This window comes from Oryx dammah, unplaced genomic scaffold, assembly GCF_014754425.2.
Source record: "Oryx dammah isolate SB20612 unplaced genomic scaffold, SCBI_Odam_1.1 HiC_scaffold_14, whole genome shotgun sequence".
NCBI classification, from domain to species: domain Eukaryota; kingdom Metazoa; phylum Chordata; class Mammalia; order Artiodactyla; family Bovidae; genus Oryx; species Oryx dammah.
Genome location: NW_024070198.1, coordinates 38,053,990 through 38,074,778, shown reverse-complemented (window position 1 = coordinate 38,074,778; position 20,789 = coordinate 38,053,990). Strand labels below are relative to the sequence as shown.

Here is a 20,789-nt window from a genome sequence, read left to right as displayed (position 1 = left end):
ATTAGGACACTTACCAGGCCAGTGATTTATTGCTTGCAAGTTGGTATTTTTAAGTCTATTTTAAAGGTTTTTCAGAAATTGTATCAAAATGATTTAAATGTATTAGCTTTTTTTTTTTTTTTTAATGAAGATTCTCTATCATCTTCAGTACTGAATTTCTGAGTAATTTGAGGCATTCCTTTTGCTTCAGTTCTGTTTAGTCTGAGCTGGTAGAATACAGTACAAATTTATTTTCTCTCCTTTTCTTTTAATTAAAGTAAGTTCTTGGAGACGTGCTGATGACAGGAAAGATGACCGGGCCGAAGAGCGGGATACCCCTCGTCGTGTTCCTCCCGCAGCTCTTTCGAGAGACCGAGACCGAGACCGAGAAAGGGAAGGTGAGAAAGAGAAGACCTCCTGGAGAGCTGAGAAAGATAGGGAATCTCTTCGTCGTACTAAAAATGAGACTGATGAAGATGGATGGACCACAGTACGACGTTAAGTCTCAAATATAATGGATTCAAACTCATGTCTTTACATAGGTTTGATCACATTCAAGGATTATTATATTTGTGCTTCAACCAATCTAAATTGGATTCTTTAATGTCTCACCATAACACAAAAAGCATGAACTTGTATTAATCCTATATAATAGATTGATCAGGCACCGCATCCACAGACGGTTGGAAAACCACGCCATGTTTTTGAATTTCAGGTGTTGCATTATTTCGTCAATCATTTGTTTACAAAAAAGAAAAACTAAAAATAAATTTAAAATGAGAATTCTTCAGGTATTGAGTAACACCTGTATCTTGGTATAGAACTGATCTTTTTTCTTTTGATTTTGAAATATTAAGGTTCTGTTACAGAGAATGTATCGGAAGTCTCTAAAACAGGGAGCTGAAACAGTTCTCACACCATTGAGACATACCTCTCGATATTTTGAGGTATTTACTGTTTACTAAATTCAGAAGGTTCTTAGGTTTACTCTGAGTGCGGTAAACGTTACACACATTGGAGACAGTGGAGCTTTTGGTCGATTTTACTTGAAAGAAGGTGAGTGTAAACCAACTTGGGGTCATTATTATAATGACGAGAATACTGCTGGAGTGTGAATCCAAAACAGATATAGCTTTTAAATTTTAAAGCATTTGGTAAACTGTGGCTGAGTTTTTTCTGTTGCCAATAGCAAACTGCTTTTCCATTTATGGAGAATTCATGCCTTTCAAGCATTTTAAATATGACAATATTTATAAATGTGTGGTTTGGAAGAATTCTTTAAATTCTTTTTCCTAATTTCCTTTTCTCTTCAGGATAGATTCTTTCAGTAAGTAATTTGTAGTAATGACTGTGTTGACTTCAATTTTGGAGTGTGGTAGCTATGTTAAAGATTAACTATTTGGTCTTATTGAAGCCAACACAGAACTTGCTGCTGTGTTTTTTCTTCAATGATAAATAAAACACTTACAGAATTTGTTTTAGTGTTGATTTGTGGTTAGAGTTAGTGTTTCATATATGTTTAGCTTGCATATTCGTTGAGTTTATTTCACTTGAGGTTTTACCAGTGGTATTAACTTTCTCACTGTTGAGTATCAAAGAAAATAACCTAAATATAACAAAAAGCAAATGTGGCTGGGATGTTTCCACTAAAGTGTCTTCCTCTGTTACTGGGTGAACCTCTTAAGTTTCCCTGTAAAGTTGTCCTGTCTGTATAGGGGGTGTGTGTGTGTAAAGTTGTGTTTCCCTGTAAAGTTGTCCTCTCTGTGTGGTGTGTGTGTGATGTACATCTTGAGTTTCCCCCTGAAATTAAAAGCATAATTGATTTCACAGAATGTTAATTGCAAATTTATAGTGGCTCTAGGCACTTAGATTCTTTCTGGTGTTGAGTAGAGGTGAGAATTACTCTTGGTGCAGCTGTGAGGCCAGAAGAGGGAGTATTGATGCTTTTTTACAAAAACTTTACCAAATGCACCCTTTCCTTTTTGATTTTAATAATGATAGAACTCACTTTAAAAAACGTTTTTCTTAATTTATATTTCAAACAAGTGAAAGTCTTGTGAGAAGAGGGCCTTTTGTAACAAGTGAAAACTTGGGACAGTAACCTGCTCTGTCCTTTTACTAGAACAGGACATACCTGTGCAATCACATACAGGCCCCAGCATTCATTCATTTGAGCTGATTTGTTTAGATGGCTGTCTGATGGTTAGGTTTCCAGGCTCATCTGCAAACGACCCTTCCTCCCCAGACCCTCTCCCAGATGTGCTGTCCTCCCTAGCTCTGTGACCTGGGTGTTGGAATCGGAGCACAGGGCAAGAGCAGAAGAGTGCGGCTGCTTGTGACCCTGCTCAGGGCCTCAGTCTTGCCCCCTCCCTCAGTGTTTATTCTGCATTTGTAGACAGGGTGTCATCACTATCAGTATGGGTGGATCTGAGGGTGGAGGCAGTGGCCCAAAGAAGGTTCCACATCCCAGTGGTTGTCCAAAGTGGCTACTAGAGGGAGGCTAGCATCTATGTGTGACATGGTTTGGCTGGACACTGACTTAAGATTTTGTAAGTGTAACTAAAATATACTACAGATTAATGGAAGGAATGTTCATGTTGTAGCTAAGAACAGATTAGAAAATTGGGACTAACCCTGAAGTGTTTCTTTGATAGTACATGTTCATTTGTGGTGCGATTTTAAAATGTAAGGCAGTCTGTGGCTGCACAGTTGGTAAAGCTCTTTTGAGGACTCCATACATCTTTTCCCAAAAATATGCAGTCTTTCGAAAATAAGTACTTTTGTCACTATTTTGTATACTTTCTAGACTTCAAAAAATTGGATTTCCTTTTATCTTAAATTTAGCTTTTCAAGTGCTTAAAACGTGTTTCAGGTTGAGAGTTGCTTTTAAATGTGTTAGAGCCTGTTTAGTAAACCTTTTCAGAAGAGAGTTCTAGAGAACTACTGACATTCTCCGTTATGCTTTAAAATACTAGAAGCTAAAGTTAGCTGCAAAACAGGCAAATGGCTGGTGGGGGATGGGGTATGCTGCTGATAGGTAAGTCACCTGCCTAGTCCTTCCCGTCTGGAGAATGCACCCATCTGTTAACGTGACTCTTGAAAAGACAGCATTAAAGCAGTGGCAAGAGGTGACAGGAATTCATGTGACCTAAAAACAACCCAGAAAGCAAAACTCTTTTAAATTGATACGTTTTCTAGCAAAACTGAAGAGAAGTTAATGCATGCTTTTGAGTTTAGGTATATTCATATCTGAAGTTTTCTCATTTGGAGCTATACTAACGGGTATAGCTCTTGTTATAGTTCTTGACCAAGAAATGAATGGTTTGCCTGTGTGCCCCCATCCCCTTCTCCCACCCTTTGACCAAAAAAGCTCATAGCTATCTCAGCTATCATGGCAGCTTCTTAGACTTTAAAATTTGCTGTGGAGGGAGGTAGTTTAATATGAAGGCAGCCTAATTTTTAATAACCTAGCTAAGCTCTCCTGGAACCTCTAAAGACTAAAATCTGTTGCTGTTATTTTCAGATAGTGATTTTGTACATTTTAGATGACTTCATGTTAATTTCCATTTTTACCTTCTGTGTCTGTTCTGATGGTACATACGGTGTGGGTAGGTTAAAGTAGAAGTCAAACACCTTTGCCCAAGATTAGATTTAATCTCATGGATGAAAATAACTGGTGGGATTCCAGAAGGGTTGTCTTCTAATGAGAATGGGAACACAATAGAGGGAGGCTGTGTTCCATGTCTTACCCCGCCTACCCCCAGTCAGTTCCTTTAATTGGTACTTATACTGGTTTGAGGACTTCTATGATGGTTTAAAGCTGACACAGTCCAGAGTGGAACCTTCCTGAACACCAGTTGTTCTGTTAACCTTCCAGAGCTCAAAGGATTCCAGCTTATATTTAGTCTGAGAGGCAACAGCTGGAATGAGATTTCCACTATTTAGAGACCCTGAAATCGAGCAATTCAGAGTGAATGAATACTGCACCCTTTTGATCTTAAGTACGACATATTTTTGAAGAACTGGAATAGGAAGGGGCATAAAGAAAAAGCCAAGTAGTAGAGTTAAAGGCAAGGTTAATGAATTCATATACTGTTACTGTATAAATACACATTTTTTTTTAAACAGCACCATTTTCAAGTGTATACACAATATGATTATAACTTGGCACTAATTTTAAAGGGGGAAAACGGTAGTTGCTTGTTCAGTAATAAAAAGATCTGGTACATACATGAGCTGTATTCTACCTGCTACCTACAAATTGTACATTTTATACATCTCCAGCTAGGACAAAAACAAGCCACAAGGAGGGAACACCCACCCAAACTAACACTGTAAAGTATACCAAGTCTTCACTTAATGCTGCTACCAGGCAGGGCTTCACCTGGAATTATAACTGGGTAAGGACAACAGAAATATTACTTGTTTCAAACAATAAAATAGTCATTTTGCTGACACTCCATAAAATCGCCGGTTTTAAGTTCAGTTGAGAGGCTTTTAAAAAAATATTCTAGACCTAGTAAAGTGCCTCCATTCATAAAATTAAACATCCAAGATTAGATTGAAACAATTTCATACTGATGCGCATCTAAAATAGGTCGACGTATAAATAAACCACAGCGCCTCTAAGTTGCCACATTTCAGTTAGTAAATACCCAGCCTTCACCGTCTGGATGTGCACAAACTAGAAACAATCAAGATTTTAACGTCTAGTCTCAACCGCTCTTCGACAGGAAAATAGTACCGTCGGCTTCCTCTGGAAAAACCAAGACGAGCTCCACACTCCCCGGCAGCGAGGGAGAGATGGTGCGGAGACCAAACACGAGAGTGGGCGGGCGGCTACCCTGGTGGCATCAGGTGGCAGCAGCAGACCGGGATCCGGGCCGTTAGCGCAGCTTCTTGCCGGGCAGGCCGTCCCGGGCGCTGCGCGGCGGCGGGCGGGCTGCAGGCGGAGGCGGCACTTTGGAAAGCGGGCAGTACTTGATGGTGTGCGCGTTGTCTCCGCTGGCACCGCACAGGGGACACGTGTACCGGCGCAGCACGGGGCACAGCACCCGCCCGTCGGGTCCCTTCAGGATGTGGGTGGTGTAGAGCGCCACCGCCTCCTTGTTGTTCCGGCAAAACACGCACACCTGCAGCTCGGGTTTGAGCAGCCGGGTGGCGGCCGCCCCGTTGGCGGCGTGCAACTTGGACTCGGCCGCCCACGCTGGGGCCCGCTCCTCTCGCGGCGCTGCTTCGGCGGTGGCCGCGGCGGCGGCGGCGGGTGCGCAGCCCAGAAGCACGGCGGCGGCGCGACCAGCGAACGGGCTCAGCTCAGCGAAACGCTCCTCCAGCAGCCCGGCCTCAGCAGGGTCGGCGCACAGCTCCAGCGCGCGCAGCTCCAGTGCGCCCCCCAGGTAGCGGCTCCGGGACCCCGGGTCGTCGCTGTCGTCGTCGTCGTCGTCCTCGTCGTAGTCGGGCGGCCCCAGCGCGGGCCCCAGCGCCCCGGGCCCGGCCCCCGCGTGGGGGGAGCAGCACGACGAGGAGGAAGAAGAGGGCGGGGAGCCGTCCCCGCCGCCGGCGCAGCCGAAGCGCCGCTCGCCGTCCACCGCCTTGGTGATGAGCGTGGCGAGTCCCAGATAGTCGTTCCACGAGCTGAAGGGCTGCGGGTGCGCCGGGCCCTGGGTGCTCACGTAGCGGGCGCTGGGCACAAGCGCCATGGGCGGGGGGGCGCGGCCGCGGCGGGGCGAGCGGGGCGCCCAGGGGAAAGCCTCCATGGGCGGGGTGCGGGCCGCGCGCGCCACCTCCCCGCCGCCGGCGCGGGCCGGACGGAAGGGACGAGCCGAGCCTGCCCGCCGGCCTGCCTCGGGGTGGGGCTGCCTCGCTGCCTTTTATCGGGCCCCGCTCCTCCCCTCCCCGCGGCCTCTCCGCCGCGGCCCTGCCCCCTGCCCTCCCCCGCCCGGGCCACCTCACCCGCGCCCGGGACGGAGGCGGAGCCGAGGCGGACGCGCCGGGGGCGGGCGGGCAGTGAGCGCGCGCTGCTCCGGCAGGCGAGGCTCCAGCACCCCACGCGCTGCGCCCGCCTCGCCAGCTGCCGGGCAGCTTTCATTCTGGGAGGGGGCGGACAGGCACCGCCTCGGGCCGCTGCGCTAATTGGCTGCTGACCAGAGCCCCCTGCGCCACGGGCGCCGCTCCGGACGGTGATTGGTTAATCCGGGGGGGGGCGTGCCCTACCGAGCAGCTGGGAAGGGAGGGGGATGTAGGGGAGGGGCGGCTGCTGGGGCCCGCCTTCGCCTGTTCCCCTGGTTTGGAGCAGGTGACCAGTCCTGGATCTCTCTCAGCCTGGGGGTGAGACCCACCTCCCAAGCTTTTAGTGCCCTGGGCCAGCCTTCTGCCTTCTGAGAAACCCCTTCTCTCCTCTCTCCTTCTCATCAGCATCAGCAAGGAAAGATGTGGGGAGGCAAGACTTGGTACGAGCTAACGATGCAGTTTTTAAGTGGGAGCCGCCCAGCAATCAAGTAACTTCCTTTTGCACAGCGTTTTGGAGAGCTTTCAACTGAGTGGAATCCTCGCACAAACCTCAGAGCTTCAGAGAGGTTTTAGTTCTTACCTCGTAAGTAGTGGAAGGACACATCACTTTCCCACAGCAGCACTGTAGCACCTCCCAACAGGTGTTCCGAGACCAGGTGGTGGCCAGTGGCTGGTGACAGACAGGTAGGGGTGAGGGCCTTAGGACAGTGATCAGTGTGTGTGTTTCTAACTGTGTGTGTAGCTCCTCACTCCCCGCTGCCCCTGGGGTGAGGGGACCATACTGACATATGAGGTGTTTGTGCAATTGAAATAACAAAGCGTATTCAGGGGCCACTTCAGCGTCACCATTTAATACTTTGAAATGAATACTGTACTTTTGTAAAAACGGTGGAAAATAAATCAGAAGACTTTAGGTGGCTACGAGATGGTCATGCCCTTCCCAAGAGAAGGAGCAACACAGTTTTTTAAAATATGGAAAGTAGGAAAAGTATTAGGTGGGGGGAGGGTTCCTGTAGGGTGCCAAGGGGCGGGGACAGTGCCTCCTCTAAGCTGGCAGGCAGGGTTTTCCTTCCTCTCTCTGGAGGAGCTCTGTCTGTTGAAACAAGGGTTGGGAGACTGGTGTTGCAGCTGTCATTAGTGGGTGGGTCTGGGTATGTCCCAGCAGGTGTAGAGTGGCCCCGTAGGGATGCCCAGAACCTAGTGCTGGCTTGGGTTAACAGTAGAATGAATGAGTGAGTCCCGATGTTCGCAGTGAAGGGGATCTTTGGTATCATTCAGTCCGATCTCACTTTACAGATGAAGAAAATGAGACCCCGAGAAGAGAAGGCTTCTTTAGGCCACACAGTGAATTTATCACTGCCAGAGTGAGGACTCAGGCCTCTTCATGACTGGCTTGGTGGCCTTCCCTCTACACCGTGAATCTGGAAGCTATTTCAGACTTTGAGACTGTGCGTACATCAGCAGAAATCAAGTGTAGCACATGGAGGTCCGGAGGAAGAGAAGCGAGATGGGGCTTTGTGCCTTTGGTATGGGCCCCTGCCCTCAGGCCTGATCCAGGGACCACGCAGCAGGGACAGGGAAGGTCTTGAGGCAGTAACATGGTGCCTGTCCCGGCCACCTGTCTACATGCCGGGGTGGAAGGTATATTTTTCAGCCTCTTCCTCACCTCCTACTCCCTGACGGTTGATTTAAGTCCCCAAACCAGGCAGTGATATTCAGCACTTGCCAAGCCGGTTCCTTTTCCAAGTTTGTGTTGGCACTCAAGTTGAAAAGCTATTCCTTTATTTCCTCCTGTCTCCCACCAAAAATAAATAAAAGGGCCTGGCTGGCGTGGGGCTCCTGCAGAAGCGTGGTGGGTTTGCTGACACTGAACTTACCACGAGAACGCTGGCCCCCAGAGTGGTATGAAGAGTGTTATTCTATAAATGGAAAATTCCACTCTGTTCTTGCAGCCTGCGTACTTTCAAGGTATGCGGGCTTTTCAAGCTCTGAAGACTGTGAGCTACTATTCTGAGAAAAATCTCTGCGAGCAAAGTTTAAAGCCACCAGCAGCTGGGGCCAGCCCCTCTTGGTCAGACCAGAGAGAATGGCAACTAGGAGAGGCTTTCTTTCCTCATGTGGATTTTTTAGCCCTTGTGGATTTGCAGGGAAATAAACGCTTTTAAGTGAACTTGAATGGGAACAAATGCCTGGATCGGGAGCTGCAGCCTGGGTGGGTGGGTTGTGGTAATCATGAGGCAGATGTCCTGGGGAGAGCTGGCGGGGTGCATCCTGGGGCCCTGGCTCCATGCTGTTTCCCAGGGCTACTCACCTCATCTGCTGTCAGCCTTGCCCAGAGTAGGTGTTTTGCCCTGAAAGAGTGTCTGGAAGTGAAGGTCAAGGGCATGAAGGCTTCTTTTTTTTTTTTTTTGGCAGGGGAGGGGGTACATGCTGCACCTCGGTATACTGTCAGTGACCCCAGAAAGGCTAGAGTGCATGCCTGCCCCAGCTCTTGGCTCAATCAGCAGTTACTTTTATCACCAAGCGCAGACCTCAGATGAGCTCTCTAGCTCTCTTTGAGGCTCTTTAGCAGACTTCTGAGATGTGCTTATTACCTCTGTTGGATGAAGTCTGACTGCCTTTGGTTCCACTTCCCGAAGTCCAGACTGAAACAGACAGAAAAGCCTGAGTGTTAAAGTTTCTTCGAGGGACAGCTTCAGGTGGTTGGGGGCAGGAAGACAGAGCAGGAGGGGCCTCATCTCAGAGCTTAGACAGTGTATCTTCCGTTTCTTCTGGAATGGGGCCTGCGTGCCACAGGCAGGGCAGGGCAGGGGTGAGTTGTGAGATGCTTGGGCTCCGGGTGTCCACCTCTCCACGTGGCCTCCAGGCCCCATCCTGGGCCGTTGCCTTTGCTGGCAGCAGAACTGAACCAGGAGAGGCAACACACAGACCCCAGGCGTCTTGAGGCTCTTCAGAAACATGAGGTCAGCCCCAGGGAATGAGGCAGCTTGGCGGGGGTCCAGGCGGCTACAGAGATGCTGTTTGTCAGGCTCTGGGATCCCGTGGCCCGCCTGCCAAGCTCCTGTGAGGGGCAGGAATTGCTCTGACTGCCCCAGCCCCACACGGCCCTGGGGCCTAGAGGTGCCTGGGGCCTAGAGGCGCATTTGGGCGCATCAGGGGTTCACTTCTGTTAACGGTCTTGACTTTGTCCGCGTCATGCCTCTGGCCAAGCTCAGAGGAGTGCCCTCTGGGGCTTAGGGTCAGCCACAGTTGGTGAAGAAGCCCCGTGGTGATGTGGCGGGAGCTGGCTGGGCCAGTGGTTAGGATTTTACCTTGGTCATTCTGCAAAATCTTGAGTGGCCTTGGATGAGGGACTTTACCACTCTGGGCTCCAGTTCCTTCCTCCGTCAATGAAGGGGCTCTATGTAGAGGGACAGCCACATTCTCCTTCCTGCTTTCTTACTTTTATCCAGTCTCTCCCTTGAACCTGGTGAAGTGAGCTGTGATAGGTGTAAGCCAGCAGAAACAGCCCCTGTTCCTTGATATTTTTAGGAGAGGGCTGGTAACCCACGTCTGGTGCCTGAAATATAAGGGAGTTGTCTGTCAGGGAGGCTCTGGAAGAGAGTTTGCTCCTTTCTTCAGAAAAATACAAAACAAAACTAGGAACCTCACCTTCTTCTAGTCACTGGCAGGTTGAAAATCTGAGGCAGCCCAGAGGTGACAAAGCTAAGTTTTGGGGACAAAAAGCTGGTACACTGATGGCTGCCTGGAAAAGTTATTTAGAAAAATGAAGCCTCGATGACATTTCTGTTGCTGTCCTATGACTTGTCACACAAGATAATTAAGCATCTTTATTGTTTCAGCCACTGCAAGTCAGGTATTGGCTTGCAGCTGAATTCAGTCTAATTGAGACCTGCTGTGCTCAGACTCTCGGTTGTGTCCGGCTCTTTGTGACCCCATGGTCTGTAGCCCACCAGGCCCCTCTGTCCGTGGGATTTCCCAGGCTGGAGCACTGCAGTGGGTAGCCGTTTCCTCCTCCAGGGGATCTTCCCGACCCGGGGATCAAACCCGCATCTCCTGCATTGGCAGGCGGATTCTTTACCACTAGCACCACCTGAGAAGCCCACCTGAGACAAAGTAATTAAAAAAGCATTTGGCAATTCTGTCAAGAAGGTGAGACACCCCATTCTGGCCAGATGGAGGTGACAACCATGTCAGCATTGTGTGTGTGTGTGTGTGTACGTGTACAGGGGACGGAAGGAAATCCAGAGGACTGAGAACAGGAGCTTTGTGGGGCTCTTCTCTTACCCAGCCTGCCTTGCACTGAAGCCTCCCAGCTGATGGTAGTATTGATAACACCACGACCATCAGACCAGGTGCTTCGTAGCGTCGTCTCAGTACCACCTACGTAACTGCTGCACGAGGGCTGGCTAGGATTGCCCTCGTGTTATCCATGAGTTGAGGCTGAGCTCACATGTCAACCCATGTCCCTCTCCAAAGCTGGGCTGTGCTTCCTTGGGTTCACCTGGTCATCCTCTGGCCCTGGGGCTTCAGCGCACAGCTGGGGGAGGCTGGCCAGGAGCCCGGCAGGGGCTGAGGGAGGCAGAAGGAGACATTCAAGGCCAAACTGGGCCCATCCATTGTGTCAGAGATTGTTCCCCAACAAAATCAATTTTGTTCAAAAGTGGTGTGGACTTTTCTATTTATCCAGTACTGGGTACTTTGGTTCAACGAGTAGTCCTTTCTGTTTGTAACACACCCTCCACCTCCCGGCCAATATGGTTCCAATTTTGTTTAAAGCAAGTTATGCCTGGAAGCTGAGGGCCTGAAGGGCAGATGTCCCTGGGCTGATGGTGCTGATAATAACAGCAATAACAACAGCTGGCACATCCGGAGCCCTCACAAGCTCACGGTTTTTTTTTTTTTTTTTTTGGCCTCGCCGTGCAGCAGGCAGAATTCCCAACCAGGGATCGAAACCATGCTCCCTACACTGGGAGCTCGGAGTCTGAACAACTGGACCACCAGGAAAGTCCCAGGCTTGTAGTTTCTTAAATTCTTCCAACAGTCCTATAATCATACCCTTTTCACAGAAAGGAAAACAAGGTTTGGGGAGGCTTACAAAGTGTGCCCAGGGCTTCCCTGGTGGCTTGGTGGTAAAGAATCTGCCTGCCGATGCAGGAGACGTGGGTTTGATCCCTCGTCCAGGAAGATCCCACATGCCGTGAAGCAGCTAAGCCCGTGCACCGCGACTATTAAGCCTGTGCTCTAGAGCCCTGGAGCCGCAACTGCTGAAGCTTCGGCCCCTCTGGAAGAAGAGAAACCACTGCAATGAGAAGCCCGCGCACCACAACTATAGAAAGTTCGCGCACAGCGACAAAGACCCAACACATTAGACCCCGCCCCCCGCAAAAAAAAAAAAAAAGTGTGTCCAGCATCTTCCGGTGGGTAGTGCATGGCTTTCTCGAAGGCCTGAGCTGGGAGCGACCCTACTTCCTTGACCACCTCCTGGCCTGTGGATATTGAGTTAGAATTCCCCACTTCCTGTCTTCCTACCGCCTCACCTTTCTAACTGGGACTGTCCGCTCTCTTTGCTCCTTTTCAGTCCCTGCTGTCTGCGGGCGGGGGCGGGGGAGGCGAAAAGGCTGGGGCCCCAAGTGGAAGAGTTAGACATAAAATGGTATACTATGAGGGTAAGGTTGTTCTCCAATGGGCCTGCGGGATGGGGAGGGGGCAGCCTGCTCAGCAGGGCTGCTCTGTATGGTTCTGCAGGTTGTGCAGTGTGCAAGGGCTTCCCCTCTCAGGGAGTGCCTGGTGCTTCCTAGATGTGGTAATGTTGATATATGTAGGAGTACATCTATGATAGTTTTCTGGCAAATTGGGAGTAAGGTCTTTTTCTAATGAAATAACTATATGATGACAATATTCTGACATTTGGAAAAGCCCTCTGGAAGGAATGCCTTTTCCTAATTTGCCCAAAGCTTTGACTCTGACCCGAAGTGTGAAATGCTAAAATTCTTGAAAGCTACATGCCTGTGGGGGTTTTTAAGCTTCAGGTGTTAGTGTCTTTCTAATTGAGCTGATCAGGCGGGTGCTGGCTGCATTTCTGCCCTAGTAGTGGTGGTGGACCAGAAGCTCCACTGGGGTTAACATTTTTAAGATTGCTCATTTGAGACATCTTCTCTCCATCTTACCTGCCTTATGCTAGCGTGTCCCCAGCTGTCTCGAGTTCTCTAGGCCTTCTTGTGCCCTGACAGTGCCTGCCCTTGATGGTGAGGCGGCAGTTGTGCCTGTCCTGGGGCTTCTATGGCTTAGGAACCAGAAGGCAGGGTGGTGGCCCAGGCTGGTACAAATTGAGTGGCTTTAAGCAAGTGATTTCCCCTTGCTGGGCCTCAGTTTTCTCTCATTTAAACTAACGAGGTGGCCAAGATTTCCCTGAGGGTCCGGTAGTTAAGACTCCACGCTTCCAATGCAGGGGGTTCAATCTCTGGTCAGGCAACTAAAATGCCACATGCCATGTGGTGTAGCCAAAAAAGCCAAACAAACCCAAAACACACCCCAGAAAATAAGCAAAAAACTGGGGACAAATTCTACCTCAATAAAGTTGTTAAAAAAAAAAACAAACAACTTAGGGATAGGATATAAACTCAAGATAAAAAAAAAAATTAGGTGGCCTAAGTGATTTCTTAGACTTTTCCAGCTCTCAGATTTATTTGTTCACCATCAAGGCCTTGGGCTGAATGTGAATAAGACAGACATACTTCTGAGCTCATGGAGCTCATACTCTGATGGGGTGGACAGACAGACGATGATACTTTGGAAGAAGGCATAACAACTTCCTTTTGCAGCTGTAACAAATGATCACCAATATAGTGGCTTAAAACAGCACAAACCTGTTTTCTTACCATTCTGGTGGTGAGACATCTGAAATGGATCTCAGGGCTAAAGTCAAGTTGTCTGCAGGGCTGTGTTCTTTTCTGGAGAATCTAGGGGAGAAACTTGCCTTTTCCAGTTTCTCGAGGCTGCCTGCGTCCCTTTGGCTGTCGTCCCCTTCCTTCTTTAAAGCCAGCAACAGCAGGTTACGTCCCTTCCATGCTGCCATTGCTCTCTTTTTTTTTTTTTCTGCCTTCCTCTTCCACTTCTCAGGACCCTTGTGGTTACATTGGGCCCATGTGATAATCCAGGATCATCTCCCTATTTGAAAAGTTATGACCAACCTAGACAGCATATTAAAAAGCAGAGACATTACTTTGCCAACAAAGGTCTGGCTAGTAAAAGCTATGGTTTTTCCAGTGGTCATGTATGGATGTGAGAGTTGGACTATAAGGAAAGCTGAGCGCCCACGAATTGATGCTTTTGAACTGTGGTGTTGGAGAAGACTCTTGAGAGTCCCTTGAACTGCAAGGAGATCCAACCAGTCCATCCTAAAAGAAGTCAGTCAGTCCTGAATATTCATTGGAAGGACGGATGCTAAAGCTGAAAGTCCAATACTTTGGCCACCTGGTGCAAAGAACTGACTCATTTGAAGAGACCCTGATGCTGGGAAAGATAGAAGGCAGGAGGAGAAGGGGATGACAGAGGATGAAATGGTTGGATGGCGTCACTGACTCAATGGACATGAGTCTGAGTAAACTCTGGGAGTTGGTGATGGACAGAGAGGCCTGGCGTGCTGCGATTCATGGGGTCACAGAGTCGGACACTGAGTGACTGACCTGAACTGAACTGAACTGAATTAGCAATCTAATCTAATGATCTAATTAGATCTAAACTTGATCTAATTAGCAATCTTAATTCCACCTGGAACCTTAATTCCTCTTGTCTTGGAAAGTAGCATAGTCCTTTGGGTTTGGGAATTAGGATGTGGGTATCTTTGGTGGAGGGCATTATTCTGTCTCCCACATGAGGAGTACAGAGGACGGTGGGACCCCTTGGCAAGGGGCATCCAACCAACACACATGGGTCCCAGGACCTTTGCATGTCCAGAAGTCAGCTGGGCTGGTGAGCTGAGGTTTCCTTTGCCAGTCAGGACCTGAGAGCATACAGGGGACTCTAGGGGGTGCAGGAGCCGTGTGCCTGTGTGCAGGCGTGTGCGTGTGTCCCTCAGGCAGAAGAAAAGTAACTGCTGAGGGTCTGAGTTGCAAGAAGGGATGGTGGGCAAAGGAAGTGGCATATTAAAATCATTAAAAATAAGGATTATGATGATGTTATTTAATTTGTGGTCAAAATAAACAGCCAGTTTCAATAAAAATACCAAGCAGCATGTACAGCAGTATGTACATCATGGGGGAGGTGACTGGAGTTAAGCACTCTAAGATCCTGTGCTCTGATTCCAACACCCAGGAGAGTAAAGACACTAACTCTAAAAATTTTCACTTATGGAAAATTTTAAGCATTACAAAAGTAAAGGTCCCAGTGTAAAGAATCCTAACTGGCTTTTCCCTTAATCCACGACGACTCTTATTTTATCTCTCGGCCCCACACCTGTCTTTCACTCCATTCCCACACTGTGGATCATTGTGAAGTTATGAACATTGATAATAATTTTGATAGGTTAAGTATGTGTGTGAAAATCTGTTGAGCACCACTGTTAAAGGAAAATAGGGGCTTTATATAGTAGATGTAAAGAAGTGGAGTGAAGAAAAAATAAATCTTATGAAAGAAAGCATGATCAAGGTGAAAGTCATGAACATGGTAGAAGAAATTAGTTGTATGGCAGAGACTAACACAACATTGCAAAGCAATTATCCTCCAATTAACAATAAATAAATTAAAAAATAATGATAGAAGATAATTGGAAAAGATTGATACAGAAAAGTGAAGGAATGAATGAAATAGAAAACAAAAATGTGACATGATCCCCAGAACCAAAAAGCTTATTCTTAATAAAAAACAAAATTTTGTTAATTAACTTATTTGGCAGGATTTATTTCTTAAAAAAAAAATGACACAAAGTGAAAAATTTTGTGACTAGCTGCTTCTTAAATTTGAAAATGTATAGGAAATTGAAAAATTGCTGAAAGCAAAAACTCAAGAATTTTAAAACCACAGTAGTCCTGTAACATTGTATAAACTGAACCAGAGTTAAAAGTATCATAATAGTGACTTCTCTGGCAGTCCGGTGGTTAAAACTCCAAACTTCCATTTTAGGGGGCCCCAGTTCAATCCCTGGTAGGTGAAGTCCTGAATGCCACATGCTCTGGCCACCTTAAAAAAATTGTCACAAAGAAAATGCCAGATCCAGATGACTTTAAAGAGAAGCTCTATCATTCAAGGAACAAATAATTTCAATCCTACGCAAGCTGTTCTAGACGTTAGCTAAAGAAGAACCATTTTCTAATTAATTTTATAAGACTAGTATAGCCTGATATAAAAATAACAAGTATAAGAAGGGAAAATTATAATCTAAGCTCAGTTGTAAAGATACATGCAAAAATCTGAACATATCAGCAAATCAAATTCAGCAATGAAGGGGAAAACAAGATAATTTGCAGTTCTAATGCAGATGGACCTATAGAATGAAATATTGGTTTAACAAAGAAGTCAGTTAATGTAACTGACCATATTAACATAGTAAAAGAATGAAAAAAAGATCATCTCAATAAAAAGCATTTGATAAAATACACGTAGAGTGATGATAAAAATTTTTGTAAAATTAGAAAAAGATTTCCTTAACTGATAAAGCATGTCTATAAAACCCTATAGAGAACATTATAATTAATACTTCTATTCAGTATTGTCCTGGAGGTCTCAGAGGTCCTAGCCAGTGCATGTTGGCAAGAAAAGTAGAATTATAAAGATCAGGAAGGAACAAACAAAAAACTGCCGTTATTTACAGGTCACATTTTCTTTGTGGAAAATATAAGAGAAGCTTGCTAGTCTGGTAAGATCCTATATGCCACGGGGGAACTGCTAAGCCTATGCTCCGCAAAAAGAGAAGCCCCCGCAATGAGAAGCCCCCATACTGCACCTAGAGAAAGACTGAGAAGCAATGAAGACCCAGTGCAGTCAAAAAATTAAAAAAATTATATTTGGAGAATTTAGCATATCTTTTCCAGAATCAAGCAAACAAAAATAATCGGAGGGACAGACAATCTGAACCATACAAATAATATACTTGAGCATTAGCTATCTATAGAGCATTATACTCAACAGAGAACACATTCTTTACACGTGGGACAGTTATCAAAATAGAACAATTACTGACCATGTAGGAAGCCTCAGTAAATTCCCAGGGATCATATCATATTTCTGCCATGTTGTAATAAATACAAATTCTAAAAAAAATCCTGTACATTTGGAAATGTAACAATGTATTATATTTAAAATTTACAATGAACTTTCAGAAGAAAAATAGAGTTTAGTTAAGTTTCCTGGATACAAAATCAATGTTTACTGGGAAGATCCCCTGTAGAAAGAAATGGCAACCCACTCCAGTATTCTCGCCTGGAGAATTCCATGAACAGAGGAGTCTGGTGGGCTACAGTCCATGGGTCACAAAGCAATTAACACTTTTCATGCATTTCAATATACCAACAGAAACAAAGTATTTGCTGTTGGTATATTGCCAACAACATAAACGATAAAATCTCACTTAAGTCAGCACTAAGAAATCGCCCTCCAAAGAAAAATACCAGATCCAGATGACTTTATAGATAAGTTCTCCTATTTGAGGAAAAATAATTCTAATAATAAAACATGTACCTGATCTCTATGGAAATGATTGTAAATTTTATTTGAAAGACATTAAAGGAAACCTAAATAGGAGAGATATACTGTTTGTGTAAAACTCACTATTGTAAAGTTGTTCTTCCAAATTCATCTATAGATTCAACGCACATCCAGTCAAAATCCTAACTTTGTATGTGTGCACATATGTGTCAAACTTGACAAGATGACTTTAAAACTTGGACGGAAAAATAAAGATCAAGAAAGATAATGCACTCTTGAAGGAAAAAAGGGCTGGATGGGTAGGAGTAAGAGCTTGCCTGGCCAAAGATCAAAATTATTAAAGATTTAGTTATTCAGACGATGTGCTACTGAGACAGCTGTAGACTGAGTGGCTTAAAACCAGAATCACACATATAAAGAAACTTGTGGGACTTCCCTGATGGTCCAGTGTCTAAGACTCTGCATTCCCAATGCAGGGGGCCTGGGTTAAAAAAGGAAAGATCCCATGTGCCACAACTAAGACCTAGTATAGCCAAATTAAAAAAAAATTTTTTTTAATAAATAGAAATGTAGGGAAAAGAACATGAACACATGATTCATGGTTGACATAACGATTTTTAAATATATGAGAAAAAGTTTCAGTTCCACTGACAACCCAGGAAAGGCAAATTAAAACAGACTATTTTTATCTATCAAATGATTTTTAAAAATCCTTCAGGTTTTCAAGAATTTGAAATGGATTGTTTGCTGTACTTATCACTTTGGACAACGATTGGCAGTATCTGTTAAGAGCCTCAAAATGTTCATACCCATTAGATTGATGATTTAACTTCTAGGAATCTATTCTAAGAAAATAACCCAATCAGTTATTCTTACCCAGCAGCCAGAAACTCAAGCCAAAATGTTTACTGCAGGGTTGTTTGTAATAGTAACAGAATGAAAAACAACTTACTGGTCAAATAAAAGGGAGCAATTAAATAATGGTGCACTTATGTGATGAACTATAATAAAGTCAATGAAAGTTGGGTATTCTATTCATTTTTAATGACATAGGAGAATGCTTATGATGTAATTTGTAACCATAGTATTATTCTGGAATATTAAGAGTGGTTTTCCCTGGGCTGTGGGGTTATCGAAGATTCCCCACCCTTCTTTTTTTCTAGTGTAGTCAAGAGCTATGCTTTGGAGCCAAACAGACCTTCCATGTCAAAGCCAGCGATGGCCAGTTGAGTCTCTCTGATACTGACTCTCCTGCCTCCCTTCCACTTTTAAGGACCCTTGTGGTTATGCTGGGCCCACCAGGGTAATCCAGGCTACTCTGTTTTAAGATCCATGGATCGGCAATCTTATTTCCATTTCCAGCCTTAATTCCCCTTTGCCAGCTATTGTGCCTGTGCTCAGTTGTGTGTGGGGCGCTTCCCTGGTGGCTCAGAGGGTAAAGCGTCTGACCTGGGTTCTATCCCTGGGTTGGGAAGATCCCCTGGAGAAGAAATGGCAGCCCACTCCAGTACTCTTGCCTGGAAAATCCCATGGACGGAGAAGCCTGGGAGGCTAAGTCCATGGGCTTGCAAAGAGTCGGACACGACTGAGCGGCTTCGCTTTCGCTTTTAACTTTCAGTTGTGTCTGAGTCTTTGTGACCCCATGGACTGCAGCCCACCAGGCTTCTCTGTCCATGGGATTTCCCAGGCAAGAACGCTGAAGTGGGTTGTCATTTCCTCCTCACATGGTACCATATCCACAGGTCTGGGTGGTCATATTCTACCTGCCACAGTTGCCATGTGACCTTGGGCACGCAATTCCCTTAAACCTGTATTTCTTCATCTGTAACAAGGTTTCTTCAGTTCAGCACCATTACATTTTTGGATGGATAATTACTTTGGTGGAAGGGGGGCACCCTGTACTTTGTAGGGTGTTCAGCAGCAGCCCTGGCCTCTATCCATTAGATGCCAGTAGCAACCACCCCCTTCCCTACAATGTGACAAGCAAAAACTTCTCCAGACTTTGCCATGTGTCTCTTGGGGGCAAAATCACCCCTGGTTGAAAACTGATCTATAAAACAGGCATAGGGTTCCCTGGTGGTCTAGTGGTTAAGAATTTGCCTGTCAATGCAGTGGGGAAGGGAGAAGGCAATGGCAGCCCACTCCAGTACTCTTGCCTGGAAAATCCCATGGACAGAGGAGCCTGGTAGGCTGCAGTCCATGGGGTCGCTAGCAGTCGGACACGACTGAGCGACTTCCCTTTAACTTTTCACTTTCATGCATTGGAGAAGGAAATGGCAACCCACTCCAGTGTTCTTGCCTGGAGAATCCCAGGGACGGCAGGGCCTGGTGGGCTGCCGTCTCTGGGGTCGCACAGAGTCGGACACGACTGAATCGACTTAGCAGCAGCAGCAGCACTAGCAGTGGGAAGAGTCCACATTCTCTGCGGCAACTAAGCCCATGCGCCACAAGTACTGAAGCCCGTGTGCCTAGAGCCTGTGCTCCACAAGAGCAGCGACCACAGTGAGGAGCCTGTGCACATCAGCAAATACCCAGTGCAGCAGCCAGGAGTGAAAAAATAAATCTTTGATCAAAACAAAACAAGAACACTGGTATAGTTCTTATCTCGTGGTACAGCTGTAAGGATCAGACGAAATGGCATGTGTAAAAGGTTCAGCATAGTGGCTGGTGCGTAGAGAGGTTCCCCTTTCTCTCTGCTTCCCTCTCCTCCGCACTCTGCCGCTGCAAGTAGCTATGTATCTGTGTTTTACTTTTCTGAATGCACTGTGTGTGTGTGTGTGTGTGTGTGTGTGCGCGCCCGCGCGCGTGTGCTCAGTCATGTCTGACTCTTGGTTACCCCCTCAACTGTAGCCTGCCAGGCTCCTCTGTCCATAGAATTTTCCAGACAAGAATACTGGAGTAGGTTGCTGTTTCCTACTCCAGGCTCTCACTTTGCTGTTATGCTAATTAAAACAAGTTATCAGAAATTCTTAGCAGTTGTGCAGTAGGTTTGAAAATTAAATACCCTCCGAGGCAAAGGTACATTTTCAATGAAAATATTACAAATAAATTTCAATTATTCAAATAGCAGGTAAACTCCAATTATGAAAAATTCAAACAGTAATCACAAGGCTAATATTTTCTTTCATTTTCCCAACCCACCCTCCATCATTATCTTCCCAGAGGTGTTCTCTGCCTGTAAGTGCCACGAGGACAGGGATTTCACATGCACTGTTCATCATTTTAGCTCCAGGGGTTGAAGTAGAGCCAGGCACACAGTAGATAGTCAGTTCAGGTTTGTTGAATGAATGAATGAGTTTAGTGTGTAGCATTTCAGTTCTTTGAAAAAAAATTGCTATATAAATCTTAGTGGTGGTTATTATTATATTCTAGTTCAATGGTTTATTAGCCATGTGATCAAATTACCTAACCACACAGAAATTTAATAATTTCATTGTCTGAAAGTGCATGGAGTTGTTGTAAGATATCCCAAGTCTTTGACTATGCATTTAAATAGACACACACACACACACACACACATATTCTTTTAAATTTAGTGTTTCTGAGATCCTATGTATTGTTCTGCAATTTAAAACAATTTTTAAAATTTATTCGGCTGTGCTAGGTCTTAATTGAGGCACACAGGATCTTTTGTTGTGGCATGTGGGATCTAGTTCCCTGACCAGGGATTGAACCCAGGCCTTCCAGCCCTGCACTGGGAGCTCGGAGTTTTAGCCACTGGACCACGAAGGCAGTCGCTTGTTCTGCAATTTGCTTTTTCATGTAATATGTCAGAGGAGCTTTCCAGGTCAGTATATATAGAGCTGCTTCATTCTTCTCAGCTGCTCTAAAGATGAACCATGGTTTATTTCAGGGATGGTGTCAAACTCCCGGCCCTCCTCCTCCTAGTGTCTGGCAGGTGCTCACTGAACAAATATCTCTTGCTGAATCACCGCCTGGGCAAAGTGCTCCTCAAGCTGGAGGAGCCTGTTGATATTTTAGTTTTCATCAACTGTGCAAATCTTTGAATCTTTTTGGTTTAAATGCGTCAGAGTCTGGTCTGGAAATCTACCCGAGATTATTTTTAGCCTGTTTGGCCAGGGGATCAGCTGCTCTATGGAGATGTTCACTCAGGGCCAGGGGTCAGCCTGCACGTACTACCTCCAGCAGGCAGTCAC

The 20,789-nt window shown here is 46.0% G+C and overlaps 2 protein-coding genes and 1 long non-coding RNA gene across 4 annotated transcripts in view; 2 read left to right on the top strand and 1 right to left on the bottom strand.

The window, feature by feature from the left end:
• Window positions 1-1,465, top strand: part of EIF3A (eukaryotic translation initiation factor 3 subunit A) — a 32,184-nt gene extending 30,719 nt beyond the window's left edge. For both annotated transcript variants that reach the window (XM_040254836.1, XM_040254837.1), the window contains one exon: window positions 258-1,465. In XM_040254836.1, the coding sequence (XP_040110770.1) occupies window positions 258-481 (224 nt within the window). In that variant the 3' untranslated portion in view covers window positions 482-1,465. The remainder of the gene's footprint in view (window positions 1-257) is intronic.
• Window positions 1,466-4,038: 2,573 nt separating this feature from the next.
• Window positions 4,039-5,819, bottom strand: NANOS1 (nanos C2HC-type zinc finger 1). Its single transcript, XM_040254839.1, has one exon. It carries the CDS (start codon window positions 5,733-5,735, stop codon window positions 4,866-4,868), a length of 870 nt encoding a protein of 289 aa, XP_040110773.1. The 5' UTR covers window positions 5,736-5,819; the 3' UTR covers window positions 4,039-4,865.
• A 407-nt stretch (window positions 5,820-6,226) lies between these two features.
• Window positions 6,227-8,158, top strand: LOC120873859. The gene is made up of 2 exons (XR_005723543.1): window positions 6,227-6,571; window positions 7,285-8,158. It is a non-coding gene; the product is annotated as an uncharacterized LOC120873859 (long non-coding RNA).
• Window positions 8,159-20,789: the final 12,631 nt, after the last annotated feature.